General features: G+C 40.2%; 1 protein-coding gene and 1 non-coding gene across 2 annotated transcripts; both read left to right on the forward strand.

Moving 5' to 3' along the window:
- The first annotated feature begins 4,435 nt into the window (after window positions 1-4,435).
- LOC122755236 lies at window positions 4,436-17,091 on the forward strand. The gene is made up of 3 exons (XM_044003559.1): window positions 4,436-4,749; window positions 13,586-13,631; window positions 16,709-17,091. The coding sequence occupies exons 1-3, from the start codon at window positions 4,443-4,445 to the stop codon at window positions 17,043-17,045; spliced, it is 690 nt and encodes a 229-aa protein (XP_043859494.1). The 5' UTR covers window positions 4,436-4,442; the 3' UTR covers window positions 17,046-17,091.
- On the forward strand, window positions 11,740-11,821 carry TRNAS-AGA. The gene has a single exon. It is a non-coding gene; the product is annotated as a tRNA-Ser (tRNA).
- Window positions 17,092-21,825: the final 4,734 nt, after the last annotated feature.

Raw genomic sequence — 21,825 nt, forward strand, 5'->3', positions numbered from 1 at the left:
GCTGTGTGACCCTGGTCAAGTCACTTAACCCCCATTGCCCTGCAAAAAAAAATTTTAAAAATGAATGTAAAATTATTTTTGCATGTAATTGGGGAAATATTAAAATACAAAATGAACAAAAATAATAAGAGAGCTAAGAACATCACTAGATCGCATTTACATTACATATTAGGAAAAAGAAAAGGAATCACATCAGGAAGAAGAGAAGAATATACAGCAAAATAGGAGAAACAAAAAGAGTGTTATGTACTAAAAGTCAAAAGAAGAATAAAAATAATAGTGGTCAACTGTTTCAGATGTTAGAGAGTTCAAGGAAGGAAGGTGTGATGAATGAGCAGTTTCTGTATAGTAGTGGAGGAAGAATCCAGATTGCAAAGAGCTGAAGTAGAAGTATGGAATAAAGATAGCTCTTCAGAAAGTCTTCTGTTGATTGTAAAGGGGTAATCAGGGTGTAGGCAAGGGTTTTTGTTAGGATAGGAAAGGATTCATCAGAGGGGAAATCAGTGAAGTTGTAATACAAGATTCAACAGATATGATTGCTGCATGTTTAAGAAGAAACAGAATCGGGGCAGCTAGGTGGCACAGTGGATAGAGCACCGGCCCTGGAGTCAGGAGTACCTGAGTTCAAATCCGGCCTCAGACACTTAACACACACTTACTAGCTGTGTGACCCTGGGCAAGTCACTTAACCCCAATTGCCTCACAAAAAAAAAAATAGGAAACAGAATCTTGAGAGAGCAAGCTAGGTGGAAAGGGAGCTGGGCCTGGCTGGGAAGATTCATCTTCCTCTGGCCTCAAATTAGCTGTGTGACTCTGAGCAAGTCACTTAACCCTGTTTGCCTCAGTTTCCTCATTTGGCAAACCACTCCAGTATCTTTGCCAAGAAAACCCCAAATGGGGGTCACAAAGAGTGAGGCAAACCTGAACAACAGAATGTTGAGATGAGTATGTTTTAACTCTGATGGCCAAAAAGAGACTGTAATGACAGAGAGTGAGAACTAAGAAAACTTTTTTTTTAAAGAAAGAAATTGTTTTAACGATTATCTTGCAAAAAACCCAAGAGAATTCTTTAGAAGAAACTGTCATTGTATCCTAAGAGAGCTTGAATGGGTCTGTGATTCCACAACTGAAGCAGATTTAGCAGTTGAAGTGATGGTTAGAGGTGACCATCTCTTATCCATTTTAGAGATCAGTGGATAATTAGTTATTCATTGTTTTACCACTTGTTACATTCTTTTTTTTGTTGTTGTTTGTTTGCAACGGGGTTAAGTGACTTGCCCAGGGTCATACAGCTAGTAAGTGTCAAGTGTCTGAGACCAGATTTGAACTCGGGTCTTCCCGAATCCAGGGCTGGTGCTTTATCCACCACTTGTCACATTCTTAAGAAATTATATAGCCAGTAATGTTGTTTTTCTTTAAGTATAATAGGAGGCTTTATAAAGGGAGAGGTTAGCAAAAACTTATGGGAAGAGAGGTTTGTTGAAGAGAAGTTTATTGAATAAATATAAACTGGGTAGGGGCTCAGAGCAGATTGATTAATTAATGAGAAAGAAATGGAAATTTTAGTAACTAATGAGGACATATCAGATCATTTACCTTAGTTTTCCTAGAAGGCAGGATAAGAATGAATAAGGTAATGAGTAAGGTGAGTGAGAGGGAAAGAAAGGAGTGAATGGGAAATACAGCAAGAGGAGACAAAGTCTGAGAGGTAGTTTAAGGTTTGAGGTACTTTGAGTTAAAAAAAAAAAGTTTTGTCAAGGTCTGTATTTGTTTAAACTGATCTTTGAAATTGTGTAACCTGGGTCCAGAAATGGAATTGCAGATTTTGCCAACTAAAGTTCCCCACTAAATTATTTTGATAAATTTGTGATGCCCCCAAAACAGAAATATAGCCTAGTTGTTTTTTTTAAAAAGTCATAGTTACCCTCAACTGAGCCCAAACACAAATTTACCAATCAAGTCATACATAAAGTAGTGAGACCAAGATTTTGTCTGAGAGTGACAAAATTTAAAGGAAGGTGCTGACAGCATTTTAAATTCTTCAACATCGTGGAAACAAGTGAATTTTATACCAAGTAAGACTGTAATTATTTAAAACAGGAAGCTGCACACAACAGAAATATTGTATGATGAAGAACTGTGATTGGCTTAGCAACACAATGATCCAAGACAATCCCAAAGGACTAATGATGAATCATACTATCCACCTCGAGAAAAAGAACTGATATTGTTTGAATACAGACTGCAGCAAGCTATTATAACTCTCTTTCTTTCATTCTTTTTCTTTTATTCTAGTCTTCTTGTACAAAATGACTAATATGGAAATGTTTTACATGATTACACATTTATAACCTATATCTGATTGCTTACTGCCTCAAAGGGGGGGGGGGGGGCGGGAGGCATTGGAAGGAGAGATAGAATTTGGAAGTCAAAATGTAAAAAACAAAACTAAAACAACCCGAACCCCAAATGTTTAAAAAAATGTTTTAACAGGTAATTGGGGGGAAAGAAAATTATATGTGTAAGTTTCAGGATGTTTACTCCAGGCAAAAAATTTCATAATTTTAGTTCTGGTCCCCAATGACTGTGTGGAGGCCCATACCCAATTACCAGACCACAACTAAATTATGGTTTATTCTTCCTTATCTATGCCCAAGAAAATTTTTTATTTCCCACTCCACCTATTGTCTCTGCCTTGTCTTAAATCACAGGCTGATCAAAACACTGGTGAAAAAAATGGTTGCTATCACCATAGGCAAACAGAAAATATTTCATCTAATGAAGATGAACATAGTAATTTAAGTTTAAAGCTGTAATATTTAAGAAACAACCAAATATACAATGCTGCAGGACCACACCTGCATAAAGTAGCTTGGTGAGTGAAAAGAACAGTGGTTGAGTATCTGTATTTATTTTTGTTCAGTTGTTTCTGTCCTGTCCGACTTTTTTGTGACCCCATTTGGGGTTTTCTTGGCAAAGATAGTGGAGCGGTTTGTCATTTCCTTCTCCAGCTCATTTAGCAGATGAGGAAACAGGCAAACAACAGTTAGTAAATATCTGAGCTCAGATTTGAACTCAGAAAGATGTTTTCCCCATTCCAGGCCCGGTACTCTATCTACTGTGCCCTAAGAATCCTTCTAGCCGTGTGTGTGTGTGTGTGTGTGTGTGTGTGTGTGTGTGTGTGTGTGTGTGTGTGTGTGTGTGTGTGTGAGAGAGAGAGAGAGAGAGAGAGAGCTGTGTACACATACACACATACATAAAAATATATACTAGGTAATTCTATTAGTTTTCTTTTTTTATACTTAAAAAAGTCCTTTTCCCTGTTAAGGCCCTAAAAATATTTTTAAAATATGGTGAAATGTAAATGATTGCAGATCTTTAAAAGACGCATTGCCGTAGCAGAGGATGGTTTCGATCCACCGACCTCTGGGTTATGGGCCCAGCACGCTTCCGCTGCGCCATTCTGCTTCGAAATAGCACAGTCTTTCACTTCCCTCTAAGATGACATTTACGTTTCAGTGGTCCCTCCCTCTTTTGTTCTTTTTTTCACTATGAACCACCTACGCCTCAAACAATCTCTTTTCCCTGATAATCTGCATGAGGACCAAAGTCACGGGTAGGACAGAAATACCTTATATGGGACTGAAAATGAGTGAGAGGGAATATCCTTTGATGCTTTAGTGTGGTAAAGGTTTCCGAAAAGTGAAATTAAAACCGAAAACAAAAAGGCAATAAAGAACTGTCTCGTTTTCTATACAGTATCGCAAAATGATTGAGCTTTACATTCAGAATCGGAGATTTTTAAATGAAAGCAAGAAAAATGCTATTACTTGGAATTGAGCACAAATTCTTTCTTAAGCAGATAAGAATCCCATCACTGAACCACCAGCAAATACCCAAAACAAGAGCCATCTAGGTACCCTCTCCTAGATTTTTTGTGTGTGATCTGGGACGTTTTTGCTAGCCTCAGCTCTTTGTATTGTAGGAAGGGTAGAAAGACAATAGTGCGGTGTAGGAGAAAGGGGAAATTCCTAATCCATTTAAATTCGGATTATGCTGTAACTAGCTCTGTAATCCTGAGCAAATCTTGCAATGTTGGGGTCTTTAATTTACCGTATTCTTGCAGAATTTAACGAGAGAACAAATTTCAAAAACACATCGCAGAAAATGAAGAAGAAATCGGAAAAAAATTTCTTCCAATAAGAAGGGGTTACACTGTAAGGGAGGGCGGAGCTTAAGGTTTTGAATTCTTGGTTCAGTAGTTGTAAAGTCTAGGGAAGGCGGGAGAGGGGAGGGGAGGAGTGGGCGGAAGATGACGCAATAATCAAGTTTCCCGCCCGCGCGCTTTCAGTTTTCAAACAGGTCGGCACCTCGGCTATATAAAGGCCTGCTGCCAACGGCAAACGCAGACGCTCTAGTCCTCTGTAGCGTTACCTGTCATCATGTCTGGTCGCGGCAAAGGAGGCAAGGGGCTGGGTAAAGGTGGTGCCAAGCGGCACAGAAAGGTGCTTCGGGACAACATCCAGGGCATCACCAAGCCTGCCATCCGCCGCCTGGCTCGTCGTGGCGGCGTCAAACGTATCTCGGGGCTCATCTACGAGGAGACCCGCGGTGTGCTGAAGGTGTTCCTGGAGAACGTGATCCGGGACGCCGTCACCTACACCGAGCACGCCAAGAGGAAGACCGTCACCGCCATGGACGTGGTCTACGCTCTCAAGCGCCAGGGCCGGACCCTCTACGGCTTCGGCGGCTAAATTTACTTCCTACACTCACAAAACAAACTTAAAGGCCCTTTTCAGGGCCCCTCATTTTTTCATCTAAAGAGCTGAGATCGATCTGCGGAATTAAAAGGTTTTCCTGGGCTTAGTTTAGCAGTAGCGCTCATAATTCCTAGGGGAGGGGGCGGGGTGTGTGTGTGAGGCAAATTGTGAGAGAACAAAGGAATAGGATAGTAAAACGTTTCAGCAGACTGGTTTGTAGGAGAAAGGTGGAGACTGCGCTGGTCTCAACCACTTTACAAGAGTTGGTAAGGGTTGCTACAGGAGGCAATCATTGACAGCCTTTAAAAAACAGTACCAGATCAAGAAAAATCGTACTAGCCTATTTATAATGTTCTCCCAAAGATTGCTTAAGCACCTTTTTAAAGAGCCATTAGGTTAAGCCCTATTTGTTTAAAAGTTTATGGTGAGGAGAATTAAACCACCAGGACTACTTGAATTTCAACAACAGCTAATTGAGATCAGGTCAGCATTTACTAGCCCCACTAGATTTTAAGATAGTCATTTCTTAGATTCTCTATACGCACTCCCTACGTTAACCTTTCACTTCTGGTTAGAAAAATTACTGGTTAAAATAACACTCCCTTTAATTGCTCCTTATCTTCTAACACAGGCCTGCTTGTGATAGAAATTATGGTAGTAAACTAGCTCTCGGCAATGTTATGTTGTAGATGGGACAAGGCAGATGCCCTATAAAGTTTATTCCTTATAGTTACCGTTTTAGAATTTAAAGGAATGTTAGTATCTAAATCCAACCCCTTCTATGTAGATGAGGAAATTAAGGCCCAATGATACAAGGTGATTCATGTTCTCTGAATTCAGAGCTAAAGGTCTCACTTAATCCAGGTATAGGGAACAGCATAGCCAAAGGCATAAATCAGAAAACAGGGTACAACAAAAAGTGAATCGCATTGAATTATACAGGGTGTCCCCAAAAATCTAAACATTTTTGAGAATACCCTGTATGGACGTGAGGTTTTTGAAATGTGGCTCGACAGGCAAGCTAGCCTCAAATTGTGGAGAACTTCAGACAAAGGAGTAGAAAGTACACTCTTCAGACAATAGTTTGCAGATATTTTGAGTGACAATGACATGACCAGATTTCTGGTTAAGAAATACTACAGGGTGGGTCAAAAGTCACAATATTTTAAAAACTTTTGGAAATTTTTTCCTTATTTTTGTTGGCCATTTGCAAGATTTGGCTTCTCACATATTATGCAAATTCATTTCCTATATATACTCTATATGGTGCTACGATATTTTAAATTTTTTAAAAAGGAGTTATTAAATATTGAAACCCCTTTGTGACTTTAGGCCCACCCTGTATTTTGATACAGTTGTGAAGGGGGTAAAAGTGTAAAAACATGGTAGGAAATTGATCACAATTTGCACTCAGTTAATGAGATTCTGTATAAAGCTGGTGGAAATAAAAATAATAAAGGTCATGGCATTTCAGAGCCCAAACCTCAGGGTGTTCATCTAGTCAAACTCATTCCCTTAGTCCTACCAGTTTAAACAAAAGAATCTCTTAAAATACACATGCCTTTGCTAGGAGACCTGCAAGGGGGAGGGAACCCTCTACCTCGGCAGGTATCCCACTCTACTTTTGGAGAGTTCTACTTGCTAGGAGAGACAGGTTGGGTGGTGAAGTGCACAGAGTATAGGCTCTGGAGTAAGGAAGACACATCACCCTGAATTCAAAATTGGCCTCAGACACTTACTAACTGTGTGACCCTGAGCAAGTCACTTCACCCTGCTTGCCTCAGTTTTCTCATATGTAAAATGAGCTGGAGAAGAAAATGGCAAACCCCTCCAGTATGGTTGCCAAGAAAACCCCCAAATGGAGTCATGAACAGTAGAAATTCCAGGAATAACTTGTCAGGCAGGGGACAGAGTTGACCCCACGTTTTCCTCGATCCAAGGACAAGCTCTTACTATCGACTAAAACAAAGCTGTCTTTTATTTGTTGCTTCCCACTGGGTAGAAGAGAACTAATCTGGTTCCTCCCACTTGACAGTCCTTTAAATTTTGGAATGCAGCTTTCATTTTATTAATATGTTTTGTTATTTTCATTTTTGAATATACCCTGAAAGCCATTTATTTTGATAGAGAATTATTTAAAAAGAAAAAAAGTAGTTCAGCAAATAAAATCTTATAGTGTGTATAATGTTCCACACCAAAAAGTCTGACAGTGTATATATAACGTTCCACGCCAGTAGTGGAAAAAGGATAGGGGAGTAAATTTTCTTATCCTTTCCCTAGGCACAGTCTAGGTCATTGTTTACATACAGTACTTAGTTTTATTTTAGTATTCCATTTAAATTGTTGTAGTTGTATATTGTTCTTGGTTCTACTTTCATTTTGCATCACTTATCTTCTCATATTTATCTGAATTCTTCATTTTCACTATCTGCATTATTTTCATGTAACATAAGCACAATTTGTTTAGCCCTTTTCCGTTCGATGAGTACCTTTTTTCTCATTCTTTACTACCACCAGAAGGGTTGATGAACATTTTGGTATATATTAATCCTGAATAGCTTCAGCAGAGCACCAGGATCAAGGAATCAACAAGCATTTGTTAAGCATCTTCTTCGTGCAAGGCACACTACCAGTATTATATAACGACAAAAAAGTTTGAAATGATTCATGTTTTCTAGAAGCTTCCATAAACTCAAAAAAATCATCTACATTTCTATGGAAAAAACCCCCCAAATGAGTAAATACTTCAAAAAGGGAAGGAAATCTAATTCAAATCAACTGCAAAATATATAAAATGTTTGAGAGTCAAGCTTACACACTCAAGACACATGGATACAATTACAAAACATTACTCAAAGAAATAGAAACTTTAATTTGGAGGAATACCTAGTGATTATTATTGGACACTGCCAGTTGATTTTTAAAAATCATGATAGGTTAATTTACAGATTTAGTGCTTTACCCATCAAATTGAAAAGGAAACTTTACAGAGCTAGGTAAAACAAAACCAAGATTAATTTAGATTTTTTTTGGGGGGGGGTGAGGCAATTGGGGTTAAGTGACTTGCCCAGGGTCACACAGCTAGTAAAGTGTCTGAGGCCGGATTCCAACTCACGTGCTCCTGAATCCAGGGCCGGTGCTTATCCACTACCCATCTAGCTGCCCCCACGATTAATTTAGAGAAACAAAAGGTCTTAGAATCTCAAAGGAAGAGTAATGAGAAGGAGCCAGGATGAAGGAAGAATAGTATTTGCAGACTTTACGCTATATGGTAGAAATCATAACCTTAGTATTAACATTCTAATGATATTTCCAAAAGGCAGCTGTTTGTAGAACCTTCTCTATCGAAAGTGTCCCAGTTTGATACAAGGAGTCTGTATCTTGTATACTTTTGGGTCAATCTTTGTGAGAAGTCCTAGAAATTACCTCATACTGAAGTCTTACCTTAAGTTACAACTTAGGAACAGAGTGTTAATCAAAAAACAGAAAGGGAAAACAACAAAGTTACACTTGGTGATATTAAATCGTAATGGTATCATACAGCTTCAAGAAACTTGTAGTATTGGATAAAGATATTGCAACTTAAAAGATTCACACAAAAGTAGACTTATACACAAAATAAAACTGTCTTGCACGGAGGCAATTAAAAATTTTAATTTATGGAATAAAGCAAGCATTTCCATAATATAGTAGAATAAGTAATTATGACTGCACATGAACTTGCAAATCTACTAATGTGCAACTTGCTATTCCTTTCAAATATACAAAATTATAATGTAAATTTCTTTTTTCTACTTCAATAACCAAATAATGCATAGCTAATATGTATAGACACACATGTCCCTAAATATAAAAGCCTATTAAAAATGTATCTAAGCCTTATGCATTTATTTATAAACTTGAGACCCTACTATTTTGCTTTGTTACTTTCTCTTGCCTTTTGAGTGATACTCATTTTATATTCATTGGAGAGAGTAAGTATTCCATGTGTCTCTGCAACACTGTGAGAAAAAAGATGCTGTTTTACTTTCATGTGAAACTTGGCTTTATTAGAGGAGCTCTGTAAGTTATGGAAGGCAATCCAGGCCCATTCCCCTGAGGTCTTGACTGAAATCTTCCTGCTAGGCCATACAGGGTTTTTGTTATCCAGTTCAATATTCTTAAATCATTCACTCACAGAAGATTTTTGTGACTAGAATCCACTCAGGAATATTGCTGGTGCTGGCTTTTTGGTTATGGAAGCATCTTCCACAGCCATTTCAGTCTCACTAGATGGAATCCAGTTGTTATAATTGGAGCACACAGAACCTGTTTGCAGGTTAGAAAGGGAAAGGGATGCTCAAGTTTTTGGAGGAAGGGAATAGTAGTTTATTTTCTTTTTATGTACTCCTGGCTCTGATTTCCTGATGCTGCCAGACCACTTCAACTATGTGTCAAACCCATTACCTGCATCAGCTTTTATTTACATACAGTTTGGAGAATCTCATTTCTATAGATAGGTTCAGTTTTGAGCCCGGCCTACTAAGAAACAATGAATAAAAATATAAATTGTAATAGCTTAATTAATAGTGTTGGGAAATTTTCTTGTCCTCTTGAGAGAGGGATATCCATCAGTGAGGGTCTGATATGTGTGTCAAAGATAGGATGCCAGACTGAGATGAAAATGCTCAAGAAATTTGTTCTCCATAAAAGCAAATTCAGATTTCTTAGGTACAGATTTGGTTTTTTGTTTTGTTTTGTTTCAGGGCAATGAGGGTTAAGTGACTTGCCCAGGGTCACACAGGTAATATTGAATGTCTGAGGCTGCATTTGAACTCAGGTCTTCCTGAATCCGGAACCAGTGTTTTATCCACTGCACCACCTAGCTGCCCCCCAGATTTGGTTTTTATAACCATTCAGGCCTGTTTAGGGTACACAGTCAATCATTAGCAGCACATAGAAACTTAGGATAGACAAGTAAATTAGCATTTCACAGGAGATGGCAGGGTAAAGGGTGGTGGTGGTGGGGAATTTGGATCAGAGAAGGGAGAGAGAAAAGGGCAATATTTGTAATATAAATGGCAGGGCAGGATTATGAGAAAGCATTCCCTGTTCAAGGGCAGGAGATAAGAAACCAAAAACTTTTACAATTGTGTGTGATAAAAATTATTTGTGGTAAAAAATTATTGGAGTTTTAGCTGACTCATTTGGGAGGGGCCACACCTGGCCCACCCTGAAGTGCTACTGAGGTCAGAAGGAGAACTCTCCATAGGCAGTTTTTGAAGGACCTCCCCTTTTGAGGGAGGAAGATTGAATGCTCCCTGAGGGGAGGCTGAGGGACTTGGAAAGCTAGCTCTCTCTCTAGTTTCTGTCTTTCCAGTGGCTCCAGCAATTGTAGACTTTCAGGTTTTGGTGAGTGAACACAGAAAACCCTAAATTCCTTTGAATTAGCTTAATTGGAAATGATCTGGGGATTGCATAGGCTAGGTTTAGAGTTAAGAGAATTTATCTGTATTTCTTTTTCCTATTTCCTTATCTTTGAATTTTATTAATTTCACCTTTGTTGTTTAATTAATTCCCAAGTAATAAAATTTGATCCTTTTGTGAATTAAAGCTGTAAGGCTCCTTTCTTATTGGCCTGGGAGAAATATCTAAAAGGGTAGTTCAGGGGGAGGGAGCTTTGAACCTAAAGGTCCCTCATATTTCAGGGACCCCAATATTTCAGGGAGTCACCCAATTAATGCTCCATATATTAAATTTCAGTCCTCACATATGAAAGCAATTCTTTTAGATAAAATTTCAAGGTCTTGGGCAGCTAGGTGTCGCAGTGGATAAAGCACCAGCCCTGGATTCAGGAGGACCTGAGTTCAAATCTGATCTCAGACACTTGACACTTACTAGCTCTGTGACCTTGGGCAAGTCACTTAATCCTCATTGTCCCACCAAAAAAAAAATTCAAGGTCTTGTTCACAGAAAGCAAGTAGTTGTTACAATAGTGGATGAGACCATCCATTTTACTGAATCCTTGCATATAGGTTGGAGAGACTTCCTAATATCAAGCCAACAGCTGATTGCAGGATTTCTTGAAGGAGGCATACCCATATACTCATCAGTGAGGGTCTGATATCTGTGTCAAAGATATGAGGCCAGACTGAAAGTGTCTAAGGAATCTGTTATCCGTAGTAGCAAATTCAGATTTCTTGGGTACAAATTTGATTTTTAATAACCATTTGGTATTTATAACCATTCAGGCCTGTTTAGATGTTGTATAGAGATTTAGATTTTGTGCATATTATATATGTACAAATGGAAAATTTGATGGAAAAAAGCTGTGCCATATGATTGTAGTGGAATGGTCTTGTGCTACAGGAAATGACAAACAGGATGATCCCCCAAAAACCTGGAAAGACTAATGAACATTGATGTATAGTGAAGTGAGCAGAGCTGGGAGGACATTGTGCATAGTGACAGCAGTATTGTTCAATGAGCAATTGTGAATGACTTAACTACTCTCAGCAATGCAATGATCCAAGACAATCCCAAGGAACTAATGAGGAAGCTTACTATGCACCCCTATAGAAAGAACTGATAAAAAGAACACTTGTGGATTGTACATTTAAAAAAAAAAGAAACCATATAGTCCTTTCTTTAAAGAAAGATTTTAAGTGTAAGGTTACATGTTTACCTGTCCTAATCACCCTATATTATTTGACTGAGGTGTTTTGGAATAATGTATATTTTAAGGAATTCAATAAGAGTACAGGGAGGGGTTTATATAATGTGTTAAAATGATACAAATCAATTTTTAGAGGTGAAGATGATGTGGGCTAGAATTTTGCCTCCTACATCAAAGAGATGTGCTTAAAACAATTTTTTCTGTTTTTTTTTTCATGAAGGGACATATTATTGTAATAAAATCTCAATAAATGATTATTAAACGATGAATAAACAGGTTATTTCCAAGATTTATTATTTATATTATTATCCTTTGGTATAGGGAGTAGTCGTGGCCGAGTGGTTAAGGCGATGGACTAGAAATCCATTGGGGTTTCCCCGCGCAGGTTCGAATCCTGCCGACTACGGTAATTGCTTTTAAATCTGGTGTCTAGCGAGTATATCTCAACCTAAGGGAGAAAAACAGGAGCATGCAAGACCGTCCACTGATCTCTTACCCTGAAGTTCATTAAAGGTCTTGGAAAAGGGCCTAATAGATGGCAAGTTCCGTGAAGGATTAAAAAAATGCTGGCCTTTAGCTTGTTGCTTTTAATATATTCTCCAGAGCCTGACAGCACTTTACACATATTAGGCGTTGAATAAATTTCTGATCGATTTAATTCGGCAAGCATTTCTGTCCTGTGACAGTTTCTAAGGCTTCAGCCCAGCACTGCTCTGACTTGAGCTTAATGCCTCTTCCTTCTTTAAAAAGCTCTTTCAGTATACTCCCTGTCTTTCATCTCCCTCCACCTCTCAACTAGAAAATCAAGCACAGTACTTTCGAAACTTCCTGCTTTCTTAATTTCCTGTGGCTGTGGAGCCTACAACAGAAGTGAGTAGACAAAGTTTACAATCAGAACACAACTCGACAAAATACCCAGGTGATTTAAATGCCCAAAACAAGGGGAAAAAGAGGTATTCCCCCCCTAAAGACTGCATTATATGTATGCATTTGGTTTGTATGATATGTATGAACTTCACTGAGATTGGTGACATCCCCCATTCGACAGAAGAAAAGCCAAGCCGATAACTCTTACAATAATGCAACCTGGTCTGGAGTCCGCACACCAGGAGGGCAAAGAGACATGTTTATTTTTCCTTGTAAGAATCTTGTAAAAAGAAATACTTCTTTTGTTCATTTGTAGCTTTGAAGTGTAGCTGTAGCTCTCCTTAATCTCGCCTCTCCCAACCAGAAAGGGGCAGGTCAAAAAACTCCGAGTGCTATCTGGGCCTGCTGGGGCGGGATCTCCTTCCTTAGTCCGCCTCCTTCCTCACTTCCCACTGCTTTCTTCTCTTTAAAGACTGGGGAGAGGGGAAGTGCCTAGTCTCTGGGACTGTCCTGACTACGGGTCTGAGAGTTACACCGGATGACTATAACCAATAGAAATGAAAGACAGAGGCAGCCTTCAGCTGCAATTCAAATTATGCTCCTTGGGAAACTAGCGGTGAAACACGTAGGACAAAAAGACTCATAAATATGTCTCCAGGTGGTCTCCTTGAACACTAAATAAATCAGGAATGAGGTTCCTATCTTATAGATTCTAGGAAATATAAAACCTCAAAGCCACTCTCAACCCTCTCCTATCTCTGATCGGAGGCAGCATTTTAGTCAGTCATACTCTGCAAAATACTGGGAATAAAACTATGTAAATGAATGAAGATTTACAAAAGCCACTAGTTCACAAGGAAAAGATCAAGTAATAGGAGTCTAAAGTTCTAGAACAGGAACTCCCAACCTGGTGTCCATTAACTTGTTTTTAAAAAATATTTTGTTTTTAAAATTCTAAAAAAAAAATTAGAACTGCTTATAACCACATAGTTTTCATAAGTGATAGTCAAATACAATTCACTTAGGGGGCAACTAGGTGGCGCAGTGGATAAAGCACTGGCCCTGGATTCAGGAGGACCTCAGTTCAAAGCCAGCCTCAGACACTTGACACTTACTAGCCGTGTGACCCTGGGCAAGTCACTTAACCCTCATTGCCCTGCAAAAAAAAATACAATTCACTCAAAAAATATTTTGTTTAAATGCATTTAATGCTTAAAACCAGTGGGTCTTTTCTCAGTTCTTATTCTCCTTATCCTCAGTGGCCTGTCACTGTTCATCACCCTCTTCTTGATACTCTCTTTAGTTTTTGAGGACCCCACTTTCTCCTGGTTCTCCTCCCCATCTGACATGTCTCCTTGTGCATGTCCTTTGCTGCATCATCCTCTAGAGCACAGCCTCTAAGCATAGGAGTACCACAAGTTTCTATCCTGGGCCCTTTTTTCTTCTCCCTCTTACTTCACTTGGTCATCTCATCAGCTTCCATGGATTTAATTACCATCTCTATGCTGACATTATCAGCGTAAAACCTAACTCTGTTGATCTCCAGTCTCCAAACTCCAACTACCTTTTACACATTTCCCACTGTCCAGTAGACATCTTAAACTCATGGTCAAAACTGAACTCATCTTTTCCCCTATCTCCACCTTCCCCTTTACTCTTTTTTGTTTGTTTTTTTTTAGTGAGGCAATGGGGGTTAAGTGACTTGCCCAGGGTCACACAGCTACTAAGTGTTAAGTGTCTGAGGCCAGATTTGAACTCAGGTCCTCCTGACTTCAGGGCCAATGCTTTAACCACTGCACCACCTAGCTGCCCCATAATTGGTTCACTCTTTTTTTTTTTTTTAGTGAGACAATTGGGGTTAAGTGACTTGCCCAGGGTCACACAGCTAGTAAGTGTTAAGTGTCTGAGGCCGGATTTGAACTCAGGTACTCCTGACTCCAGGGCCAGGTCTCTATCCACTGCGCCACCTAGCCGCCCCCCCCCCTTTACTCTTACTGTAGAGGGCAACACTATCCTTCCAGTTGTGAAAGCTCACAACCTAGGAGTCATCTTGAACTCCTCAGTATCTTTCACTATGTATCAAAGATCTGTTTTCCAGGTCTTTTGATTTCACTTTTGCAATATCTTTCCAATATGCCCTCTTCTCTTTTTCCACTTCTACATCAGTGCAGACCCTTATCACCTCATGCCTGAACAATATATTTCAATAACCTGCTGGTGGGTCTGTCTGTTTCAAGTCTCTTCCCACTCCAATCCACTTTCCATTTAGCCACCAAAGTGATTTTACTACAGTGTAGGTACTACCTCTCTCCTAATACTGCTATGGCTCCCTATGGCTTCCAGGATCTACCCTTTTTCTTTCACTTTACTCTGTTTCAAGCCATCTACATCCAGCCTACTCTGGCTTCCTTGTTCCTCCAATAGGACACTCCTTTCTACTCCATGCATTTTTACAAGCTCCTTCTCATTGACTGTCACCCATACCTGGTATGCCCTCCCTCCTCACCTCCACTTCCTTTAGGACAGTTCAAATTCCACCTTCTGCTGGATGCCTTTTGCATCCTCCCACCTCCTAATGCCTTTTGTCTTTCATCTACTTTGTATATATCATGTATGTATATCTTTATTTTTATATTCTCTCCCCTATTACAATGTGAGCTCTTTTATAGCAAGGACTGAAAAATACATTTCCCTTTCTTTGTACCCCCAACACTTAGCAGCACAGTGCTGAGCACATAGAAAGCTTTTAATAAATTTTTGTTGACTGTCTGAAGACAAAGGAAGAAAAGGGAGAGATCGGGAAGAGGAAGATTGGAGAAGATGAGAAAAAAGTAGAGAAGCATAGTGTATGTAGAGAAGGGGATGAGAATGAGGTGGTGTAAAAGTGAGAAGTGTAATGGTGGGAAATGGGGCACGGGGTTGGGGTTCTTAGGAATTCCTCTTTAAAGAATTACACCCTCTTGCACACAAAAGTTGTTAGAATAAGGTGATAGTTTATTTAGGAGCAAGGGAAGGGAAGGGTGGGGGGAGGGAAACCATGAAAGAAATCCTTGGACTTTTCATGGGGAGATTGGCATAAAGCACATGGCTCAGAGGTACCAAATCTCCTCGAACAGGAGACTGGAAGGTACTTTTATGGAGGACTGATGGGGATGGACCATCTGCCCATGAAAAGTTCCTTTAGTGAGAGAGGACCATCCCCCACTGGTAGTGACTAGAGGAATTGGGTGAGGGGTGGCTACGGATCCCTCTTCAGAACACAAAGGCCGCAGCCACACCCAAATTTATCTCCCCAGGGTAAGGGAGACCAGAATGAAGGGTAGGATTCCGAAGCTAGCTCAGTCCGATTTGGTTCAGCTTATCTCTCTAGGCGTTATCTGTCCTCTGGTTTAGTTTCTCAAGGAGAAGCTTCCTTGATGTGCCCCAGAGAACTTCTGGGGTGCTCTGCACCCCATGACAGAAGGAAGGAGAAAGGATGAATAAATGAATGGATGAAAAGGCACTTATTAAAAACTTGTTTTGTGACAAGCCCTGAGTTAAGTACTGGAGATACAAAGAGAAAAGCAAAACTGACCCTTCTGGCTCTCAAGGAGTTTTACATTTTACAACACACTTAGGAGGGACTTGTGGCCAGGGAACACAGTTTTATTTTGGGAAGTCACAAAGGATGGGGAGGAGAGCCAAAGGGAAGACGATGGACACATTCTTTTTAATAAGCATGTCAGAATTTTGCTGGGTCCACGATCCAGAAATGGATGAATCAAAGCCACAAACGTTGAGTTGGAGATTTGGAAATAGATGCTACATTTTCTGGCAATCTACTTTTGTACTAACAGACGGGAATTCTACCACTGAACCAGTAACAGGGAGAAGGGATCTCTGCCAAACTAATTTCTTTGTGAACTGGGTTTTCCCTCCCCCTTCACGTCTCTCTTTTACCACTGAAATCCAACAAACTAACAGTTCTTGATTTTAAGGTCTCCCGGGGTGGAAATGTTGTTTGTAGGCTGAGGTAAATGCTAGAAACTACTTTAGGAAATGGTATGTAGTGGTGAGACCTTGCCTCTCCAGCGATTGCAGGAACCATACCTCGTCCTAAGCTCATTAGGTGTAAAATAAGAATGCGATCCCTATTTACTTGTTCGTGACTCTATTTTCAGATTTCTCCGGAGAAATTTTACTGAAAAGTAAGATCTGAAAATACGATTCTGGAGATGAAAGACAGGAAATATCTAGGGAAAACAAATTCTCTGGTGAAGAATGTCTCTTCTGAGGGGTGAATACTTAATTATACATTCTTGAAATCGGTATTGGTTGTTAGAGCCAAAGGGGTGGGGAAAAGTTGTTCCCACCCAGCGTTAGTGGTTTTCAAACAGGTCGGACAACTGGCTATATAAGGGTCCGTAAGCGCCTTGTAACCTCACAGCTTTGTTTGTTGGCTTTTTGTCGACATGTCTGGTCGCGGTAAAGGCGGTAAGGGTCTCGGAAAGGGTGGCGCCAAGCGCCACAGGAAGGTGCTCCGCGATAATATCCAGGGCATCACCAAACCTGCCATCCGCCGCCTGGCTCGCCGTGGCGGCGTCAAGCGTATCTCGGGGCTCATCTACGAGGAGACCCGCGGCGTGCTGAAGGTGTTCCTGGAGAACGTGATCCGGGACGCCGTCACCTACACCGAGCACGCTAAGAGGAAGACCGTCACCGCCATGGACGTGGTCTACGCCCTCAAGCGCCAGGGCCGGACCCTCTACGGCTTCGGCGGCTAAATTCCTATATCCCTCACAAAATAAAGGCCCTTTTAAGGGCCACCCACTTTTCCTACTAAAGACTGCATCTCATCTTATTTAACGTTCAGTATACTTCGGGAGTTTTATGTATAGCTTTTTCTAATTGTACTAAGGAACAAAAAGCGGCGTGCTTAATGACTAGTGCAAAGTATTGCAGGCGGCTCTGACATCCAGTGGCCTAAAAATAATGCCCAGTTTTCGTCTGCATCTTGGATAAGTAAAGAGTTCCTAAGCGATCTCGTTCAGATTTCTATGACTACGACCTCACAACGGTGTCCACGAATAAGTAATTATAGTAAATTGCAGTAACGAGGAAAAGCCAGGCATGCTAGTGGAAAGAGGATGCTGCATGAACCAATCGGCTCCCGGTCAGGGAAGAATAGGATGGCTTCCGCCCAATCAGGAGAGATCTAGCAAGCGAATACAGACTGACTAAATTCGTTCTGTTCCAGATTCCTGACCAAACGGCAAGTTATCCTAGTGAAGGAAAACATTCCCATCAATAAGCTTGATTATGCTTACGAAAACAGCTTAATCACTAACTACGGCCTCCGGCCAGCTCCAATTTCAGCTAGAAAACAGGAGGGCTGAAGTAGGATTGTATGGTGCTACGAATTGCTAAATTTATGGCATTGAAGAGACATGGGAAAAATAATGGTTTGGAAGGATTTCACGAAACGTGAAGTAGGAGTGTCTTGGGAGGATTTCATTGAAGGATTTCACGAGCTGATGTCACAGCCCTGGAAAATAGGGAGATCGAATCTTACACCTCATTTGTATTTTACTCAGTCTCCTGGTACAATGTTATGTATGAGATGGAAGAAACACTAGTTAAATAATCAATATATTCTCCCTTCACCCCTATATCGACTTTTTGTTTCCCTTTCCAAGATCTTGCCCTTCTTAGGAAAAGAAGAGGTGCATTCTAATCCCCAAGAAAACAAGTATTATCATACCTGGTTGCTTAGTGAGCTAGGGTGATGTTCGGCCTGAAGATAAAAGCTTAGGTTAGTGGGGGAAGGAGGCTTATGAACACAGCCTCGATTTATTTCCTTTTTTGTTACTTTTACCAAAGAGATCAGGGGAATGACTGACGTTCAAGGACTAAAGAAAAAACGTGAGCAGATATAGGCACAAAGGGCTGAGGGTGATTTTCCAGGCAGAGGAGTTGAAAATCCTCAGTGGAGGACCAGGCATTTTCTGAAAGTTTTTGAGCAAAGAAATGACAAGAGTGGATCCATGTATAAGAAATAACATTCTGGAATTTCTAAAAGTTTTTATTTTTATTTTTGGCAGGGCAGTGAGGGTTAAGTGACTTGCCTAGGATCACACAGCTAGTGTCAAGTGTCTGAGGTAGGATTTGAACTCAGGTCCTCCTGCATCCTGGGCCAGTGCTTTATCCACTATACCACCTAGCTACCCGAATGTTCTGGAATTTTAAAGACTTTATTGTTGAGATTAGAAAGTAGAAGTGGAAAGAAATGGTAGGATCTATCCCAGGGTAGAAGAAGGAATAGCAGAAGGGGATAAATAATAACAGCTATTTATATAGAACTTTACAAATATTATATACCTTTTTCTTCAGAACAATCCTATAAGGCAGATGCTATTACTATCTTTATTTTACAGATGCCAAAACTGACCCTGAAAGAAATTAAATGAGTTGGCCAGCTAGTAAACATCATACTGCTAATGTGTCTGAGTCTAACTGGAACTCGTGTCTTCTTGCTTCTCTGTGCTCTACCCACTGCACCACGTAGGCCTTCTAAATGTAATAGTATCAGGTTTCTAGAGGTTTGGTGAGGTGGTGTTCAGTTGTCTCTGACTCTTGGTGACCCCCTTTGAGGTTTTCTTGGCAAAGATACTGGAGTGGTTTGCCATTTCCTTCTTCAACTCATTTCACAGATGAGGGAACTGAGGCAAAGAGTTTGAAGTGGTTTGCTCAGCATCACACAGGTAATAAATAAGTGTATGAGGCTGGATGTTAACTTAGGTCTTCCTGACTCTAGGGGGCTCTTTCACTGGGCCACCTGGGAAGGGGGGTAAGGGAGGGGAGGAGGTGGTAACTAACTGTATAAAGAGTTGGAAAGATTGAAAAAACTAGCTTTAAGCTTTGTGAATATTCAAGTCTGAGTGAATGATAATGCCTTAGGCAAAAAGAGTCAAATCTGAAACATTTTATCCAATTCCATCTTCCCTAATGGCCCACATTCGGTATGATAAAATATAAAAAAGGCTCATAGGATCACAGACTGGGAAGGATAAGACTTTAGAAAGGTCATCTTGTCTAACCCCTTTATCTTTCCTATGTGGAAACCAAAGCCAGGCTAGATCCAAGTAGTTGTAAAAGGTCACAGGTACTAGTCCTTCAGATCCAAGTTCCCTTAGGAGAGAGTGGCTGTTTGATTTTCATGTTTATATCTTTAACTTCTAGCATAGTGTTTTGTACATAGTTAAGTACTTCATGTGGAGCAGAATCAATTTACTCTGATTCCAAATACAGCACTCTTTTTAAGACACTGAGGAAAAGGATTGTTGTTTGTTGTTTTAGGGGGGAAGCTATATGAGAACATTTGGATTTGGACATGGGGTTTGAAGAGAGGGGGTCCAGGTAGAGATGTCCTTTAAAGCTAGTTTTAAAGTGAACTGTATATTGCCAAGGGCTTGTAGACAGAGATGGTCAATCTTGAATTTTCTCTTTTATTTTACCCTCATGTAAAACCAGTTGCTAAATCTTGGGGATGTATATATGAGCATATCACCCTGTCCCTTGGGGAAATAGGTGGTGGTGGTGGTGGTGTCCTTCTGTATTCCTCTTTAAAGAATTACACCCTCTTGCACACAATCCAATTAGAATAAAGTAGTATTTTATTTAGGTGCTTAGAGAAAGTTATCAAGAGGGAAGTCAAAGACTTTCCTTGAGGGGAGGAGTTATCTTTGAGATATCTTGCTCCCCCAACAGAAGAAAGGCAAAAGCTTTTAAAGATAACTGATGGTGGGGGGTTCCAATGAGGTGACCACCTGATTATGGAAAGTTTCCTTTGGGTGTGAGGAAAGCTTGAATGGGGTAGTGGTCCTGACTTCTGGAGTTATCTCAGTCTCTTGGTGCCAATCAGGTAGCAGCCATGCCTAATGGGCTTATCTCCCTTACTTCTTAGTTGTGTCCATGCAGAGAGCCAGTTGACCCAACCCCCACGTCAAACCTCCTTACTCAAAAATCTTCATTGGCTTGTAACGATTGGAATGACTCCACCTGCTGGAGACTTACTGTAGAAGAGTTCCTCCCATGAAGCGAAGGTCTTTGAGGGCAAGACCAGGAGTCTTTTCTTTGGTGTCAGGAAGTGACATTGGCTAGTGGGAGGAAGAAGGAAGAGACTGGTGCTCTTTCTTGCGCTCTTTCCTGAGGACTCTGGTAGAGAAGGGAGCTAGAAATGCACTCTCCCTTTAATAGATAGGAATCTAGACCTTTCTTTCTCTCTTTACCAAATTCTTATTCTCCTTAATAAATGCTTAAAAGTCTAACTCTTGCTAAAGCTTATAATTTATTGGTGACCACTCATTAGATTTTAGACAGTCTAGCTGGAATTTTAGCCCTTAACAGGCTCTTCTGGCATCCCCTTACAATTCAAAGCCCACCTGGCTCTCTAGTTGCATTTAATTCCTATAATCTATCCCATTTACACCATTCCATCTTCTATCTCCTAGTCTTTGCAAGAGGGCTCTCCCTTGCCTGGAATGTATTCCTTCCTCACTTTTACCTCTTAGAATCTTCCCTTTAAGGTTCTATTCAGGTGCCACTTATTACAGGAAGCCTCTTTGGAGTTCCCTTTCCTCCCCTGTTTTCCCACATCCTCCTTTTGTTAGAACTCTTTCCCTCTTGAAATTAACTTGTATATACTTTGTATTTATTTGTGTACATACTGTATTTCCCAGCCAAATCAAGCTCCTCAAGGACAAGGACTGTTTCTTTTTGTCTTTTAGCACCAGTGTTCTAGCACAGTACTTTGCAAATAGTAGGAACTTAATAAATGCTCAGTGACTTGAAGTTGGACAAGTCTGAAGTAAGAGCCTTTAGACTCCATTAGAAGTTGTTATGGGGCCATGGGGTAGCATTCACAACCAACAGTTTACTAATAGGATGCTTATTTTACTATTTACAAAGAATTTTCATATATGGTCTCATGGAATCATGTAAGGAGGCTGTCTTCATGTGGCTTTCAGGAAAGCAAGAGTATACCTCTAGTGTCTCCTCCCTACACCTTTTTCAAAGGGAGAATTCCTGCCATCTTTACCAGGGAGAGAAGAGTCCTATACCAATAGGTGTTGAGGTGAAGATCACAGTCATAATATCAACACTTAGGGCAGCCAGCATAGCTATTAGAAACTTATATTCATCATAACCATTAGAGTTCAGCTATCTATTCATTTTATAAGTAATGGTACTTAAGATGAGAATGAAGGTGACTTGTGTGCCTAATTTGGAGACAAGCAAATCCTATACTACTTTTACAGAACTTCATGATGCACTGGTACCTGAAATTAATTTAGAAACAAAATACTGTGCCCTTTTGTGTATTTCTACCCCCCAGCAAGGGGGACAGGGTTGAGAAAGGTTTGATCATTGTGAAATAATCTTATCCCCTCCTTTCCTTTCACTCTTAAATATTCTCTATAAAATGTCCATTCTGGTTATAAAATCCTACTTCTGCCTGTAATGATGCTGACTGGGCTCAAGATTTCACCAGAGAATTAGGTCTTA

Source organism: Dromiciops gliroides, chromosome 4 (assembly GCF_019393635.1).
Source record: "Dromiciops gliroides isolate mDroGli1 chromosome 4, mDroGli1.pri, whole genome shotgun sequence".
In the NCBI taxonomy this organism is placed as follows: Eukaryota; Metazoa; Chordata; class Mammalia; order Microbiotheria; family Microbiotheriidae; genus Dromiciops; species Dromiciops gliroides.